Source organism: Aspergillus ochraceoroseus (assembly GCF_002846915.1).
Source record: "Aspergillus ochraceoroseus IBT 24754 chromosome Unknown P175scaffold_2, whole genome shotgun sequence".
NCBI lineage: Eukaryota > Fungi > Ascomycota > Eurotiomycetes > Eurotiales > Aspergillaceae > Aspergillus > Aspergillus ochraceoroseus.
In genome coordinates, this window is record NW_024468477.1 from 2,160,863 (window position 1) to 2,177,563 (window position 16,701).

A 16,701-nucleotide genomic window follows, 5' to 3' on the forward strand; every position below is an offset into this window, starting at 1 on the left:
GGATAGGACTATTCCCAAATTTACCAGAAATGATTCAAACCAGCCTCCCATTGGACGAAAGATGGCAATTCCTCGCCTGACAGAGGGAGCTGAGGCCGCATTTTCTTCTCCAGGGAGGTTTCATCGACGACATGTCAGCCGTGCCTGTGAATCATGCAGACAAAGGAAAACCAAATGTACTGGGGATAAAAGCGGATGTCGAAACTGCCGAGAGGCTGGAATCATATGTTGTTATACTGATGGGAAACGGGAAAAATCAAAGAGGTGCGATAGCATCCAAACGACCAAGTGGTTTCCTCAACATTTTGCTAATCTGGGGAAACCCTAGCAGACAGTTAGCCAGTCTCGAAGCTAAACTCGAACAGTATGAGAATGCATTCAAGGGATTAAGTGGGCGTTATAATCTCTCTGCCGAGCAACTCATGGGGATTTCCGCATTGGTATGATAAGTGAATATTACCCTATTGTATACACCAATTTTGACTAAGACCAGTCCAGGACACCGCTATGGAACCAGTAACGCAACATTCCGACTCCATTACTGCTGATAGTCCAATTTCCTTTCGATTGTCTGGGACTTCATTGTCATCCGTTCAATCCCATCAAGTCCCTGTGCACACGGCTGAAGACTTCAATAAAGACGAGACCGCGCAGGCCACTGGATTTATTGGAGAAAGTTCAGAGGTCAACTGGCTCCATAAATTGGATAAAGAACTTGGGGATACTAAGGATTCCCGAAACCCAGCTGCTTGTGTACCAACACAGTCACTTCTGGATGCTCTCCACTATCCCATATCTGAATCAAGCTACCATCTCGATGATTTGGACTTACCCACTATAGACGAGTCCAAGATATACGACATTCCATCAAAATCCACTGCCAGCTATCTATACCAAACCTACTTGGATTGGGTTCATCCTTCATTCCCTATCATAGGAACCGCGACCTTCGGGCTGCAGTTCCAAACATTCTTTAATAACCCGGCGTTACAACCAGGAAATAAATGGCTTGCCATTTTAAATCTAATTTTCGCAATCGGCACACAGTACTACTATCTTGCCGGTGTATCGAACACCTTCGACACGGAATCTTATCACTCGTACTTTGCTAGAGCGAGAATTTTGAGTTTAGAAGACCGAAGTTTTCATCACCCTGATCTGCAACAATTGCAGGTTGAAGGACTCGCTGCGTTGTATCTCCTCACATCAGGACAAGTCAATCGGTAAGTTGCTTTACCTCACGGTGCTGTTTTAACTCTCATACAGCTTTTTAAATATATATATATATATACTTAAAAATGTTTATAGAGCGTGGAAAATATGCGGCGATGCCGTCCGCGGAGCAATGAGTCTTGGGCTTCATCTATACAGCATGGGCCCTTCTACTTCCGACACCTCCAAGGAGATCCGATACCGCGTTTGGTGGTCTTTATATACAATGGAACATCAGCTCTGTGTAATGACTGGACGGCCTTCCATTATTTCTGAGGCTCTTTGCACGACACCCTTACCAGTTCCGTTTGATGAGCGAGACTTCTCAAATGCAGAGGTGATGTCTCTAATCCGTCGCGACGCTTTAAGCTCCATCCAGCCAGTCATAATATCGGGCGTTAGTAGATTCGGCATGAATGAAGCAAGTGCGAGCTCTATTCCCTCTACGACATGCTCTAGTTCTACTTCTGGGTCGCTATACTTTATTCAGATTGTCAAATTAGCGTCCACTGGCAAGCGAATGCTATCAAAGCTCTATACGGCAGAAGGAATGCAGCAACCACGACCAAGCAAGGAGTTTACGATACGAGGCCTCATGATTGAAATCGACGCATGGTGCATGAATCTACCCAAAGAATTCGACTTTACCTCTACATCATCTTCCACTAGAAGCCCAAGTTCCTTAGCGGGCCAAAGGATAAGTCTGGCGCTACTCTTTTATAGCACCAAAATCGGTATCACTCGACCCTGTCTTGATATCTCGAACCCACCTCAGGAAGACGGTAGCAGAAAATATGATTTCTGTCGCAAGTCAGCTACCGAGTGTGTTGAATCAGCTTGTCATATGATCAGATTATTTCCCGAACCTCCAGATGTCTCTGCTTTATACAAGACAACGCCTTGGTGGTGCATGTTGCATTTCCTCATGCAAGCAACTGCCGTAATTTATCTTGAACTTTCGTACAACACCCGTCATGTGCCTGATAAAACGCTTATGGTCACTAAGGCAGCCATAAAATCATTCGAGTGGCTCTCATTTATGTCCAAAACCAGCACGGCTGCAGAAAAGGCCCGGAAGCTGTGTGAACGCTTTCTACATCGCCTTGGAATCCACCCAAATATCCAAGTTTCTAAATTCACTGGAGCTGACGGTCCATCATCACAATCTTCTTTAACCGATGAACAGCCAGATGAAGGGGTAAAACTTTCACAAGAAATATTCACCAGCCCATCATCTCCTATACTTCGATCTAATAGCTCTGCTGTTCGGTCATCATCCATCGGCCTGGTAACTTCAGATGCCCAAGGCTCTCATAACCCATACGACGAAGACTACCTTCCTTATGATCCAAGCACTGGGCAAATTACAGGGTCTTTCTTCCCAGGAACTGGAGGCAATAATGATCTTGGCTTAGGATATTATTGGAATGACCGGACTTGAGTCTTTAAAACGGTCATTTGTCAAAGCCTCAAGAATCTCTTAAACTGTAAGAAAATTCTAGCTATCTTTATTGTACTCACCTTCCGGGGTATCTTTTTATGCGTCTTTTTTTTCTTTAGCCCTATTATTCCCATGGACGGCTATTAAGTCCCCCGACACGTCTTGTTTCCAGACTGCATTTCTACTAGTGGTTAATTCGCTGCTGGCATGGTTAATAAATTATGTTTGATTCGGCCTTGATAACGATCTTATCACTTCATTATGTCGTCTGTCATGGCCATGCTACGTTGGTATGGAAAATAGTAGAAATAACTGCTCGTAAACAGACAGTCCCTGGGATTACAAGTAGAATCTGAGGACGTGTGGAATTGACGCCGACAACTATTAAGATAATCTAAGAATGAGGAAGCAGTTGGGGAGACGGAACCGTTGGTTCGGCTGGATCGAACCGTGGGAAGTGGTTAAAGGTAGGAACGACCGTTCCATATGTATGTAACTCTGGAACTTAATGTTAGTGGTGAATCAGGAGTGTCTGGGAATGGGAATAAGGGCTCTTACCTATACTGTGTTAATGATTTAAATACTTGTGCTACTCTCTTGCTCTGCCTTGGATGCAATCTTAATATGTCAATTCAAGCTAAAAAAAAAAAGTGTCTAGACGACCATTTCGTCCTGATATAGTATTATTTTGGGCCAATAGAATACTTTTTTGCCTGTAAGCCCGGTGCTGACAATGGCAGTCCAAACATCGGCTTGCACAACTGTCTGCAACAGGTTCTCGGGGGAGCCAGCTACCCCGAAGAAAAGGTGCAGGAATTGACAGAAATCACTGTGTACAGACTCGGGGCTATGTATGAAGCTGGGTACTTACGAGAGCAGTCGCAGCCCTCCTTTATTTCATCCTCGGCATCTACCAGGCAGCGTAGTACTGCAGAGGCGGCCAAACTGCCGCTGATGGGCCACGATGAGGACATGCTGTCCGGCCCTGCTGCTGTAATTGCTCGTTGCGTTGAGCAGTTGCTGCCCCTATGTCGGGGAGCACTAACCAGCCGCCGGAGTAACATGAGATGAGATGGTGAAGAGGGTCACTGGGGGACCTGTTTTGTAGCACTCGACGCAGGTCTCCCTATGCGAAGGATTGACCCTCCAACATTTAACACCATATTGGCGGGTTCCATGACCAAATATAAACAGAACAAGATTAGTGATACTCGTACGTTTTAGCAGAGAGCCTAATGACAGCAGGATCGGGGCATACCCACATCGAGGGAATGCCGGGGACAAGAGATAATGGAACAGGGTAGAAATCTGACACAAAACCACCCATCTTCACTTGGGCTACTTACTGTAGCGACATCTCGTATGTCTGTTATACCAAGCAGGGCTAGGATGCGATGGCGCGGGGGGGAGGTCTGGGGGGGGGGGCAATGTGTGAGAAACTCGCGACCAAGAAGCTCTTGCTCAGTCCCGGTCTGGGGGCCTAGAACATGGAAACACAGGGAAAATCAGCCGGGTTCATGATTGATTTCTTAGTTCTTGCTAGCGAGCTTGATTTTTTGGAGTAGGAGAAAGGGATGGTGATAGATGAAAGAAGAGGAAGAAGAAGAAGAATAGATAACTAACCACAAAAATTATCGAGGTTCCTCAGGTTCCTATAATAATTACATCATAACCTCGGCCTTTCCGAACAATACCTATCACTACCTACCGAAGGTATATTAGTGAAGCTGAAGCTAAACCAGTGAATGTTTTTATTCATGCCACTTGCAGCTCACCGTGGGTGGAAATTCTACTTGGAGCTAATAATGATAATACACAATCGAGTATATATAACACAGAGTGTCGACTAAGCCTCCCAATTCCTCTTTTTCGCTGTAAACAAAAGCCGTGCATCTTCCTCCCGAGATTCTGCTCCAAACGTACCGCGAGACATAAGCGGGATCCCGCTAATTCTGGACAAGCGGATGTCCATGACCAAAGCTCTTCGAAGGGACCGATTCCCCCACGACCCCATCACAACAGGCCACTTCCCTCCCTTCCAGTACTGGAGATTAACGCCTAACAGCCCCCTGTCATCACCAACGAACCCTTCGATACAATCCAAGGTAGGTAAGAAACGACGTCTAATACCGCAGCTTGTGTGGTTCGCATCTATCTGATAATCTGGGCATTGTTTCAGAGAGGAGATAATTGCCGTCAGGTCTGTTGATGGACGGGCTATAAGATTGAATTCGACTTGTTCTGTTGCGTCTGCATCTTCAGATTCCCAGATTGCGTCGGGGTTGAAGTCGGGGTCTATTAGGGTTGAGCCTATAAAGATTGTTTTTGTGCGTAGGGTGAAAAATCTGGTCATCTGGCCGAGGTGGAATGCGTCGCAGGCACTTGAGTTGCCTAGACCGCAGCGACACTGGTATTGGCGAGATCGTATCACGCTGGCTGCTGTGGACGGATTGAGGGGAGTGGTTTGGGGTCCGGGTGGTTCTTCGAGGGCCCCGTACATGCGCAGGAAATAGGCTTGGAGGTCTGTGATTGTGTTCAGGACGCATTGGCGCCGGTAATATAGTTCTTCTGTCTGGATGTTAATGGCTTTTTTTTTTTTAAAGCAAGTTGGTTCGTGAGGTCCATATTTTACCTTCAAGCCCATCAGAAAAGTAGTGCCAGCGAGGAGCATCGGGATCCGGGCTCTCGAGTCCGTTAACCCAGTTTCTTGATCCAGCAACGATTAATGTGTGTGTTAACATTTGAAATGCAACCTTATCTTCAAGGAAACCAGCGATGAAGATTGATTGTCGAATGCGATCCTCGGTGAGAGTCAGCATTGAAGAGCTGAACTTAGTCAGTCGGGTTTTCGGTTTTCCGAGGGAATAACCTGATCGCTTCAGGGTGTCTCGAACAATTTGTGGCGAGTTAAATATATCCGCTAACTCTACTACACCGGCGATAACCGCCGTGCGTTGTGCTTTGATTTCTGCGTCAAAGCCCCGGTGTTCATCCTCGTCGGATGAGTCAAAGGATAGGGTCCTGAGGAACAACTCGATGGCATCTACTCCAAGTCGTGGAGAGAATTGATTACCGGGCAGGCAAATCGTTGGTAACGGATACTCCCCTGCATCATCTGTGTAGGTCGTAGCCATCCCCGCCACTTCGAGATCTGTCGAGAATCCACACAACTCCTTTTGTTTCCTGAACTCTCTACCCTCAGAGAACTTGGTAGGGTCCAGAAGCGCACGATAGTAGGCACTATTTCGCATTAGAGCCGAGCTAGAGACTTTCCAGCGATATGTGGCAGTTTCGCTCTTTCCCAAGGGGCTCTTTTCTGAAGAGTCGTATCGCAGGATGACATCGCCAGTCTCCGCAATGACTTGCACGCCTGGCACAGGAACTTGTTCCCCGTGCGTTGTTAAAATCAGGGTTTCGGACCCAGAAGAAAATTGGGCGGCATTTTCTCCATCAGAAAGGGATAGGCTATGCAGTGAAGCATTGATTCCCGTGGTGGAGGGTAGAGGAGGGTAGTCCGAATCCATATGTACCGATCTGTGGCTTTGACCTACACGTAACTCATCAACTTTCGTGAGAGGTTTTGCTTCTCACACCGCAATCGATACAAATGATGAAGTGCATCTAAACGTATATTTCTCCAAAGTTAATAAGATCTGTTGACTTTCTTTTCATTCCCTTCCAAGAGTCTGGTCTTTGGGCTCTCGAGCAGAGTAGTAGTCATCCAGGTATTTTGATAACTAGTGCAATCATAACTTTCCACGCAACCCATACAAGTGCGTCAGTTGAAGAGTTGGTGGTGTTGAAAGTTGAAACACACATTGGGTTGGGTGGAAAAGCGGTGTAATCTACCTAATAACTGACTAATATACATGGACTTCCAGAAGGATTTCTGCTCTGCTCTGCTCTGCTCCACTTCTATAGGTACAAAAATTAGTTACAAAAATGACAAAAATTAGGTAGTGTTTGTACCTCTTCTCATTAACATGCCTCCTGATTCTGAATATTAAGATTCAGATGACAGAATCTTATAATGAGCAAAGTCACGGAACATTTTCTAGGCCGACATGAATAACTCGGACTAGGCTGTCTAAGATGACGAAAAATCGAAACACACAGGACTCCTCTCACCCTAACTCCAAGAAAATCGAAAGTCGGACTGATATCATTGGGGAAATAAGGATAAATAAAAGAGTGGGAGATAAAATCTCAAACATGAAACCAGAAATCAAGAGAGAGAAAGAGAGAAGTATGACTAATTTCAAGGTATTGACACAACAGGGATATGAATAATGTCAGGTTTAGGTTGGCGACTACTGGATTTCGTTCCTAACTGTGGCGGTATATCTCTAGTACGACCAAAAGCTTCGCGGAATTTGATGGCTTGCCCAATGATGGAATATAGTTTGGAGGCAAGAGGATTGAGATAGTCCAAATGAGTTACTGGTTCAGGAGCAGAGGGTCTGATTTCGTTTCCATGATCACTCAGTTGCTGTTCGTTTATCAAATTGAGTCGGTGGGATATTATAGAAAATAAGGCAAGACATGCTGGTGCCTCGTCTTCATCAGATGAGTAGGGGCTGACTTGTTGCTGTTCGGGGCTCTGCTTTAGGGACTCCGGGTCGAAGATATCATCGCGTTGGGAGACGAGATGCCACGGTTCACCGCATAAGAAACCTAACACAAAATCTTGGTTCGCACATGCGGCTGCGATGCAGCTCTTTCGGTATTCAGCCGTGAAGGACGTGTCGGTCACAGACGGAAGACAAAGTACAAGACCACGTGCGAGAAGAGGAGGAGGGGGTAGGTCAGTGTCAATAGCAGGAGGCGTGGCAACTGCGTAACCCCAATAATCCCTGGGTTCGTAAGTTTCAGGTTCCATCATGGACTCGCCCGAGTCCTCGGTGTGCTGGGATATAGTTTGTGTGAGAGAGATAGTAGAGGCCTTCCGGGGAGGGAGACCTAAGCTGTTGTTCTCTTCTATGGCATAGTCGAATGTCAGATGTTGAGAAGTTGTATCCTCATTCGCGTCCTTTGTTGGCGACCCGTAACTGCTGAACGGGTTATTACTGGGGGGGTGGTCCGCAGTAATTTCTGTTCTGATGGTCTGCACAGCGTCCGCGACGGCTTCTCGAGCAGCAGCCTTCAGAGTTGGAATCAAGATGTCGGCTTCTTGGTTATTGACCGCTACTCCAGAGGCCCAAGCGGTAGAAATACCTGCCCACGAGGCAGGTTTCACAACCCCCTTGGTGTATTTTTTGCGGATCAGGTCGACCAACTCGTTCCTCACCTCTCGAGACTCGACCTTTTGTCGGCCAACAACATCGATAGTGGCATTAAGGATGCGACCACTCTCCCAGATCAGGAAAGCATGTCGCTTAGCCAGAGAGGTCAACTGGCGGATAGTGTCCTCAGACCAATCATCGATGATATCTGCATGAACCTGCAGAATTGCGATGTAGGGGCCAAGTAAAGACGCGAGACGGAGAAGACCCTCTGTGTTGGTGATGGTGTGGGAAGGGGCCACGCAAACAGGAAGTCCGTATGGCAATTCTTTTTTGTTTTTGGCCAAAGACTGGATATAGGCAACCAGACGGTTTCCCGGGAATGACGGAGTCCCCATAGTGGTGGCCTCCATTCTGAAGCCCGATTAGAAGGGATAGGGTGAAAGGGGGGGGGGGGGGGGGGTTATGATAGATGAAACGACGGGCACAGTGGGGGATAGACGACAGTGGCCGTTGGATTTCTCGTCGTCAACTCGAACAGGGGGAGGAAGGAGAATTTGAGTAAGAAGGAGAGAGATGGAAAGGGAGAATGGTGGAAAAATGTCAGTCTCTAAGGGAAAGCTTCTCTCGTGCTGGAACTAAAGCTAGACTAACTGATCCTGGAGGCTTTTCCAGGCCCAGGGTCAAGGGGAGAGATTGACAGCTTGTCAGAAAATCCCCACTTGGATCCTCGCACGCAGCTTTTTAGCTTGAATTCTTGACCAGATCAGGTCAATGATGAATTGACCAGGATAGGGGATGAGTCGGTTTAAATGACTGGTTTATCTGGTTGGTGAACTCAATCGATTCTTCAGGTGGACGGTTTGTTCGGAAGTTAAGGCCCCGTATATACTCCGTCGTGGAAGTAGCACTTTCCAGGCTTCACCACGGGGAATGACCGAGAGGGAAAAAGCAGAGACAATACTTTAGGTGAGATTGAAATAAAAAAATCCACCATGTCTCTGAGGGTCAATGCTAATATTAATATCCAGATTTCTCGATATATTAATATCCAATCGGTATCCCTGGACAATTATGTCGCAGAATCATTGCTCTGCTTTCTTTCCCAGCCCCCGGTATCTAGGTAGTTATGTTTCTCTGCTTTCTTTTTCTGCGTTGCTTTTCTTTTTCTTCCCTTTCTTTGCTCACTTCTGATCAGTCAAGTTTCCCCCTCCTTGTCTGTGTTTTGCCTCGTCGTATCTTTTTCCTGTCCTTTTTCATCCGTACATATCCCCCCTAACGGGGATTGATTCGAGTCCGTTGAAGATGATCATCCGTTAAATCGACAGCTTCGACCGACTAGCCTTCCCCAACCAACCCCAAAATTCAACCATAGCGACCGTCCCCAATCCGGGAAAGGGGGATGAGACTAAAAAAATCCCGTCTGCCGGGACGGGATTTCCGGGACTAATCTGCACGGTATTAATCTACCCGGGGATGATCGCCCGTAAAGGAGGACAGGACCAGGCAGCAATAAGCAGAATCAGTTCACTCAAAAGTGTCTTAGGATAGGTCCTCCCTCCCAAAGAGGCATTATGACAGGTTGCGCGGTCATTTTCTGTTGCTTTGTTCAGGGCTGGTTCTTTCTACGCAACTGTCGGGTCAACCCCGAAAGTTGACGTTGTTACCACAGCTTTGGAAGCATTATTTGAGTCCAGCTTCATCTTATCGCGACAATCCCATCTCCGAAGCAGGATTAATTCTTGGACCCGTGGGACATGAAATGATACCTTTGAGTTTTGACCGGGAATACTAGGAATAAAGGAGCAACGAAGTCATCAACCTTCAATTAACTAGTTAACTAACTAACCTTACCGATTACTAACTTGGTACGGATAGGTTTATGAATAACCTTCAGGTCTATTGGTCCAACACACCATAGCATACGGTGTGATACATCTACAGCATATCTGATGAGTTGGGCCTCAGCTCCTCCGCAATGAATAGATTTGCTCTTCTTTTCTTGCTTCGTTAGTACCGTACCTATCATCTTGAAAGCCCTCGTGAACAGCGGGGTTTGAGATTAAAGGAACGGCAAAGCTCCAAATCCTGGGATTCAAGACGGAAGATCGGTTGAGGGTGTTGCAGAATGCTGGAATCTCCCAAGGGATATTAATTTCCTATCACAAAGAAACGAGACTTTCAAATCCCAGAAATCTGCGTCTCCCTTGTCCCCCGACACAGGTTGATGGACCATCCACAGCTGAACTGCCATTTTGACAGCCCGTCTTCATCTAACATAAAATCTTCTCTGTCTCTTTTTAACAGGGAAGGAATAAAGCTCGGGGTTCACTTCGCACACATGCCCCATCTACTCCTACAAAGTAGTAAGTACTCCCTCCGGCCGCTCCACTTCCTATCTTCGAACAAGCGATTAGCGAAAGGGCGACTTCTACCTCGCCCTTCAACTGTCAGCCAACATCGACAATCTTCCCCGAGCGCTAGCTCCATCTCCGTATATACGCATTCAATGAGCAGGGGACAGGCTTATGCGAGCTACAATTGGCAGCTTTTCTAAAGATCAACTGACCTACCCCGTAAACATAGTGCGTCGGCTTGAAGGTTGATCAGCATGGCTAAGACTCAGTGGTCGAGCAGCCGATGCTCTTATGTATAGACTTCTTCATGAGCTTTTATCCTTGAATTTCCCCGCGTCATTAATCAAGAAGTCTAGGCTGATTGAATATTCTGGCACAATTATCAGCAGTATTAACTAATTTTTCAACATAATACTCTCAGCCAAGTATGAAGATGATCTACATGCTTTGCTCGAGTATTCTACTGTCAATCGAAGGTGAAGCTAAACATAAGAAAAGTATAGTATGTTCTTGCGCTCCTGGAATAAATCAGCCTCATTCTTCAAGAGTAGACTATTGGCTAACTTTATACCAAATAAACCTTGCATAGGAGACAAGGTACCTGGGTAAGTGTCAAATTGACCGTTAGATTCACGAATGGTTTTACATTTATTCAACTTTACTCTGTAGTTTCTTAAGGCATAGTGAAAGCAGCATATTTGAAAGATTCCTTAGTATCTTTTGTACACATTATACCTGAAGGGGAAATTAGATGGATTGCCCGCGTCAAGAAATTAATATTGGGAGAGACCAAGAGACACCTTCCAACCCCAGCTCTCAAGCTCACCCTTTGTTCTCTGCCTTTAAGCCAATGAACAGCTCCCTAAATATTATTTTCAAGTCCTTAAACGTACCTAGATAGGTAATCGGATGGATCCAACTCTCCTTTCTGTTGTTGGCGCCAAAGTCGGGGCGGCCAGGGGCCATCCTTTCCCCCTTCCATAAGAGGCCTAGTTACCTGTTCCGCCCTCTCCACGAAACTCGGCCTCTGCGTCGATTCGCTCTCCAACGTCGCTTCAACAAGAGTCAATTTGAGAGCCTGTGAATGATTTCCAAGTGTCTATTCGCTCAGACATACAAACTTTCGCTTATTTTCGTTTCATAAAGTGGATATCTGGTGTTAGCCGCATTTCTCTTCTTACATCTCCCTGAACGAATTTTCCCTCGGAGCTTTCGGACCCGCGGCCCAGGATATTATTTTTCGAGCTCACGCCACTCTGGTCTGCCCATTTATTGCACGCGCTTCACCTCTGCCAGCTACAAACTCTCCCGCTGCCCAGCTTGTCCCCATCCAGTTGCACTCCTTCCCCGTCCCGTTGTTGTCGCCTTCAAGAATTCGATCTTGATTTTTGGGCAGCCCCTTTAACGACGATCATGACTCGAAAGACTCTGCCCACACTTACGGCCGCTGAGGTTGAGTCGCACAGCAATGCCAAATCGTGCTATGTGACTGTAGGCTCAAAGGTTTATGACATTACTTCGTTTGTTGAGGATCATCCAGGAGGTGGAGATTTGATTCTTGAATACGCTGGGAAAGATGTGAAGGATATTTTGCAGGACCAAGTATCACATGCGCACTCAGACTCTGCCTACGAGATTTTAGAGGAGAACCTGGTGGGATTCGTTGGCTCTAATTCGAACACAAAGTCTACGGGAGCAAATGGGTCGGTGGTAAATGGAACGGCCGTGTATGCCAGTACTGGAATGTCCCGCGAGGAGGACTTGTCCGTCGAGACGGACTACACCACGGACTTCCAAAGGTACAAGTTTTTGGACCTCAACAAGCCTCTCTTAATGCAGCTGTGGAACAGCGGATTCAGCAAAGAGTTCTACTTAGAACAGATCCATCGCCCACGTCACTACAAAGGAGGAGAGTCTGCTCCTCTCTTTGGAAATTTCCTCGAGCCCCTGAGCAAGACTGCTTGGTATGTGGTGCCAATCGTCTGGGTTCCTCCTGTTGTGTACGGTACATATCTTGGGTTTGCTGGATTGGAGAACGCACCCGCCTCTGCGTCTTACTGGGCCTTTGGCTTCTTCCTCTGGAGCTTTATCGAATACATCATGCACAGGTTCTTGTTTCACATTGACCGGTACCGTTCCCTATTTTGCCTAGCACGGTGATGCAATACTAATTCTGATTAGATTTCTCCCTGACAACCGGGTTGGAATTACTCTGCATTTCCTTCTCCATGGCATTCACCACTATTTGCCGATGGATAAGTACCGACTTGTCATGCCACCCGCTCTATTCATTATTCTGGCCACCCCATTCTGGAGGCTGGCTCACACAGTCTTCTCTTACAATTGGTATGCAGCTTTGACTGTGTACTGTGGAGGCGTTTTTGGATATATTTGTTACGACTTGACACACTATTTCCTCCATCACCGCAAGTAAGCAATCCAAATTTCACCTTGGCTGGTTAGTTTCCCGTACTAATCACATGTGGTAGCCTGCCCCCATACTACAAGGAGCTCAAGAAGTACCATCTCCAGCATCATTTCGCCGACTTCGACAACGGCTTTGGTGTCACCAGCCGTTTTTGGGACTGGGTTTTTGGTACTGAGCTTGAGATACCAGAGCCCCAAAATCCGAAGAAGGCTCTGTAATTACACCTCCTAGAACATACATTCTTCCCTTCTGCACTGCCTGCCACAAGATTTCCGTGGCGCTTTTGAATTCCTCAATCCATACCGTCTTCTAATTTACGAAATAATGCTGTGGCTGGATGCATGATCGCTGATGCTAATCGTTTGTACTCGGAGTGGGAATCCTCCGCTTTTCTCATGACTCTTCTCTATATATACACGACAAAATCGGTGTTAAAATTGGGGGCCCTGTTTATCTGGCTGCTGACCTCGCCTAAACTTCACTCTTACCTAGCATTTCAACAGCTGTACATGATTACTTAATACATAATAACAGGTTATTTCGTTGCAGACTAACTTGAGATATGTTATAATTGTAAATTGTAATGCTTTTTTTTCTCGAACTATGCCTGGAAAAGAAGTCTTCATCATATGCACTCCCTTCCATTGTTCATAGGAAAATAAGTATGTAAAGATATTGAGGCAAATGCCAAGATCCACATGACTGAAACTTTCTGTCGGAATTACAATGTTCCTGTATTCCACCGCCTAGTATGACTAATATATACAACACATGACTTCCAAAAGGATACTAGCGGCTCAACACCATCTCAACTTTCCTGGCCAGCTATATTCTGTTGTCTCACTTCAACCTCACCCCACTGCACTATTTGAGCTTCCAGGTGACCCATCCATCATCATCGTCGTCGTCGTCATCGTCATCAAGCCCAAATTCGGACAAAAAAGACACGTCTCCCTGGCCATTTACAGAGAGCAGACTCAGTCTGCAAGGATCTAGGATTGAAACAGAAGGGTTCGCTCGAGACCAACCTAATTCGCCTCTTCGCTCTCTCTAACACAACCAAAAAGTGACCTACATCCTTTCCACACAATCTCCGTTTGTTCCTCTTTTTTCTATTCAGTTTCATCCAGGAAAGAGAGAGAACGTTTCATCCCATCAAACAATATGTCAGGCCTTGACGTTGAAGCTCTACTCGAGTCCACCGCCGCCCCCACACTGCAGGATCGCGATGATCGCTCCAAAACTGAAAACGGTGACCGTCGGGACCGTGAGCACGATCGCTCACGCGAAGGAGATCGCAAGCGACGGGATCGCAGCCGTGACCGACGTCGCTCCCGAGATGCCGATGGAGATGAAGACATGAAGAGCCCGAAAAGCGAACATGGCAGTGCTAACGGAAGCCATAGAAGTAGGAAGAGGAGCAGGAGCCGCGAAAGCGACCGCCGTCGGTCTCGCCGTGACCGCCACGGTGATGATTACCGCTCCGGTGGTGATTTCTACCGTGGCGGTGGACGGGCGCGCACTAGATCCCGTTCCCCTTATGATGACAGATATTACCGCCCCTCCGGAGGTCGGTCCCGCCGAGAGGAGAGGGACGACGAAAGGCGCCCTCGTCGTGAACGAGGAGAGGCCCGTCGACGAAGCGCCTCGAGAAGCCGAGAAAGAAGCCCAGAACTCAACGAAGATGAACGTGATAGACGTACCATTTTTGTGCAACAACTTGCAGCACGTCTAAGAACAAAAGAGTTGATTGCATTCTTCGAAAAGGTCGGACCTGTCAAGGAAGCTCAGATCGTCAAAGATCGTGTGAGTGGAAGGTCTAAAGGGTGAGTTTACTCGCATCTTCTTATCTCTCTCATGAAAAACTTAGCTAATTCGCTCTGCTCTAGTGTCGGTTATGTCGAATTCAAGAACGAAAGTTCCGTTGCGCCGGCTATCCAGCTTACAGGACAGAAACTTCTAGGGATTCCTATTATCGCACAGTTGACCGAAGCCGAAAAGAATCGCCAGGCTCGCAACCCCGAAGCTAGCAGTGGCCAAAATCACGCTGCTCCTTTTCACAGGCTGTATGTGGGTAATATTCATTTCAGTATCACTGAGAGTGACCTCCAGAATGTCTTTGAGCCATTTGGCGAACTCGAATTTGTTCAACTGCAGAAGGACGAGAACAGTAGAAGCAGGGGTTATGGTTTTGTGCAGTAAGTTTCCTCTTTCCGCCCTTCAGCGTGTCATTTTAATATAGTTATTCAATGCTAACGACATATGAAGGTTCCGCGACCCTAATCAAGCTCGGGAAGCTTTGGAGAAGATGAATGGCTTCGATCTTGCTGGTCGAGCTATCCGCGTTGGCCTTGGCAACGATAAGTTCACCCCTGAGTCGAACTCTCAACGTGCACAGAGCCAAGGTGCAAACCAACATAATTTCCAGGGCTCCATGTTCTCAGGCCACGGGGGACGCGGTGTCCAGGCCGGTGGGACCAACAATTTCGACCGTGCGGGAGGCCGCGACTCCGAGAAAGGAGCTGGTGCTAGTGCTCTAGATGACACAGATGTTGCCGGTGTGAACTTCAACAACTACAGTAGAGACGCATTGATGAGGAAGCTTGCCAGAACAGATGAACCTTCCGAGCCTTCTGCCGATGACAAGCCGCAGAAGATACTCCAGCCCAAGACTGAAACCAAGCCACTGCCTGTGAATGTCAACATGGCGAGTCGATGTGTGATGCTCCGCAATATGTTTGATCCCTCCGAGTAAGTTTTCTGCTTGGTTTACCTATAACTTAAGGCCTTTTTTTTTTTTCTGACAAATTATATAGGGAAGAGGGCGAAGTCTGGATTAAAGAACTGGAGGATGACGTCCGCGCTGAGTGCGAAGAAAAATATGGCCATGTTGTTCACATTGCACTAGATCCCAATTCCCAGGGCGATATCTACCTGAAGTTCGACCGAGTTCAAGGCGGCGAAAACGCCATCAAGGGCCTAAACGGACGATTTTTCGGTGGTCGACAAATCACTGCCCAGCCTGTTGTCGATGCTGTTTACAGCAGTCTGTTCTCGCGTACCAAGGCTATCTAGTGCTTTCCTTCTCCCTGCAGCCACATACTACATCACCTAAGCCGTTACACCACCTACTACCACGACATTCCAATGATGGTAGGTATCTCATCTAATTTCTATGTACCAGGTGCGACTTGTGGACAACATAACCAACCACACACTCAAACTTGAACGTTAAACTCATTTGGCCTCCGCAGAATTCCGCATTGTGCCTGGACTTGTATGACCTTACCCCTGGTAGGTGCTAGTCTTTTTGACACCATGCTTATTTTTACGGTTTTTATTTTATCGAGCCTCGAAAGGCTCGATGTGCAATGATTTGTTTATAGGGCTTTCTGTACATTTTGTTCTAGCGTGAAATAAATTTCATTCGTCTTCTGCATTCGTCTCTTTTTTTTTTCCCCTTTCTTTCTTTCGTACCCCTTGATCTGCTTAAAGCCTAAGCTTGGTTTCGTAGTCCGTCTAGCTGAGTCTCCTAGTCGTCTGTCATTTATCACTACCAAACCCCTCCAAATGCAACCAGGTCCAGTACAATAAAGATAAATGCACTTTGAAAATTTTGTGTCTGGGAGGGGTGCTAAAAGCCTGTAAGTTGTACTTGGTATCAATCGGCATTCTAGGAGCCAGGTTCTTGCGTGAGAGAACAAAAGACAGTCAAAATAGAATAAAAATGAGATAGGAAAGGTTTAATGAAGTAACACTATTAAATAGAATATTTATGTAGGGGAGAAATGGGGGAACAATTTTGCGTGCTATTAATGTATGTGAGAGACATGATAGAAATATGCGCATAGCATTGTCTTCTTTTCATAATTTTTTATAAAGCTTCTCCAAGAGCTTCTCTTCTAAGATACTGAAACTAGAGATTCTCCTCTTTTTTTTTTCATTTCTAGTGTTACTTGTATTCTTTCCCTCTTCCCTCTCTCTCTGTGTTCACTCTCCCTTGAGCAAACTCCATCTCACAGTACTTCAGAGTTCCCCCGT

The 16,701-nt window shown here is 46.6% G+C and overlaps 6 protein-coding genes across 6 annotated transcripts; 4 read left to right on the forward strand and 2 right to left on the reverse strand.

Moving 5' to 3' along the window:
- Positions 1-61: 61 nt before the first annotated feature.
- On the forward strand, positions 62-2,936 carry P175DRAFT_0542899 (CeGAL family transcription factor; the record flags this gene model as incomplete). The annotated part of the gene is made up of 4 exons (XM_040900368.1): positions 62-264; positions 332-440; positions 499-1,223; positions 1,309-2,936. 4 exons carry the CDS (start codon positions 62-64, stop codon positions 2,651-2,653), a joined length of 2,382 nt encoding a protein of 793 aa, XP_040754265.1. The 3' UTR covers positions 2,654-2,936.
- Positions 2,915-4,183, forward strand: P175DRAFT_0555541 (uncharacterized protein; the record flags this gene model as incomplete). The annotated part of the gene is made up of 3 exons (XM_040900640.1): positions 2,915-2,943; positions 3,394-3,710; positions 3,762-4,183. 3 exons carry the CDS (start codon positions 2,915-2,917, stop codon positions 3,875-3,877), a joined length of 462 nt encoding a protein of 153 aa, XP_040754266.1. The 3' UTR covers positions 3,878-4,183.
- Positions 4,184-4,499: 316 nt separating this feature from the next.
- P175DRAFT_0507645 (uncharacterized protein) lies at positions 4,500-6,177 on the reverse strand (the record flags this gene model as incomplete). Its single annotated transcript, XM_040898285.1, has 2 exons — positions 4,500-5,221; positions 5,286-6,177. 2 exons carry the CDS (start codon positions 6,175-6,177, stop codon positions 4,500-4,502), a joined length of 1,614 nt encoding a protein of 537 aa, XP_040754267.1.
- Positions 6,178-6,517: 340 nt separating this feature from the next.
- P175DRAFT_0499416 (uncharacterized protein) lies at positions 6,518-8,287 on the reverse strand. The gene has a single exon (XM_040896732.1). The coding sequence runs from the start codon at positions 8,271-8,273 to the stop codon at positions 6,912-6,914; it is 1,362 nt and encodes a 453-aa protein (XP_040754268.1). The 5' UTR covers positions 8,274-8,287; the 3' UTR covers positions 6,518-6,911.
- Positions 8,288-11,309: 3,022 nt separating this feature from the next.
- On the forward strand, positions 11,310-13,199 carry P175DRAFT_0499417 (fatty acid alpha-hydroxylase). The gene is made up of 3 exons (XM_040896733.1): positions 11,310-12,361; positions 12,414-12,662; positions 12,722-13,199. The coding sequence occupies exons 1-3, from the start codon at positions 11,646-11,648 to the stop codon at positions 12,876-12,878; spliced, it is 1,122 nt and encodes a 373-aa protein (XP_040754269.1). The 5' UTR covers positions 11,310-11,645; the 3' UTR covers positions 12,879-13,199.
- Positions 13,200-13,531: 332 nt separating this feature from the next.
- On the forward strand, positions 13,532-16,041 carry P175DRAFT_0499418 (putative RNA splicing factor (Pad-1)). The gene is made up of 5 exons (XM_040896734.1): positions 13,532-13,671; positions 13,728-14,486; positions 14,550-14,858; positions 14,929-15,411; positions 15,477-16,041. Exons 2-5 carry the CDS (start codon positions 13,825-13,827, stop codon positions 15,733-15,735), a joined length of 1,713 nt encoding a protein of 570 aa, XP_040754270.1. The 5' UTR covers positions 13,532-13,671; positions 13,728-13,824; the 3' UTR covers positions 15,736-16,041.
- Positions 16,042-16,701: the final 660 nt, after the last annotated feature.

Coding starts and splice junctions, on each gene's coding strand:
- P175DRAFT_0499416 (XM_040896732.1), bottom strand. CDS start 8,273: ATGGGGACTCCGTCATTCCCGGGAAACCGTCTGGTTGCCTATATCCAG.
- P175DRAFT_0499417 (XM_040896733.1), top strand. CDS start 11,646: ATGACTCGAAAGACTCTGCCCACACTTACGGCCGCTGAGGTTGAGTCG. Junction 12,362..12,413: donor TTCTTGTTTCACATTGACCG/GTACCGTTCCCT, acceptor AATTCTGATTAG/ATTTCTCCCTGACAACCGGG. Junction 12,663..12,721: donor TATTTCCTCCATCACCGCAA/GTAAGCAATCCA, acceptor CACATGTGGTAG/CCTGCCCCCATACTACAAGG.
- P175DRAFT_0499418 (XM_040896734.1), top strand. CDS start 13,825: ATGTCAGGCCTTGACGTTGAAGCTCTACTCGAGTCCACCGCCGCCCCC. Junction 14,859..14,928: donor AGGGGTTATGGTTTTGTGCA/GTAAGTTTCCTC, acceptor CGACATATGAAG/GTTCCGCGACCCTAATCAAG. Junction 15,412..15,476: donor AATATGTTTGATCCCTCCGA/GTAAGTTTTCTG, acceptor CAAATTATATAG/GGAAGAGGGCGAAGTCTGGA.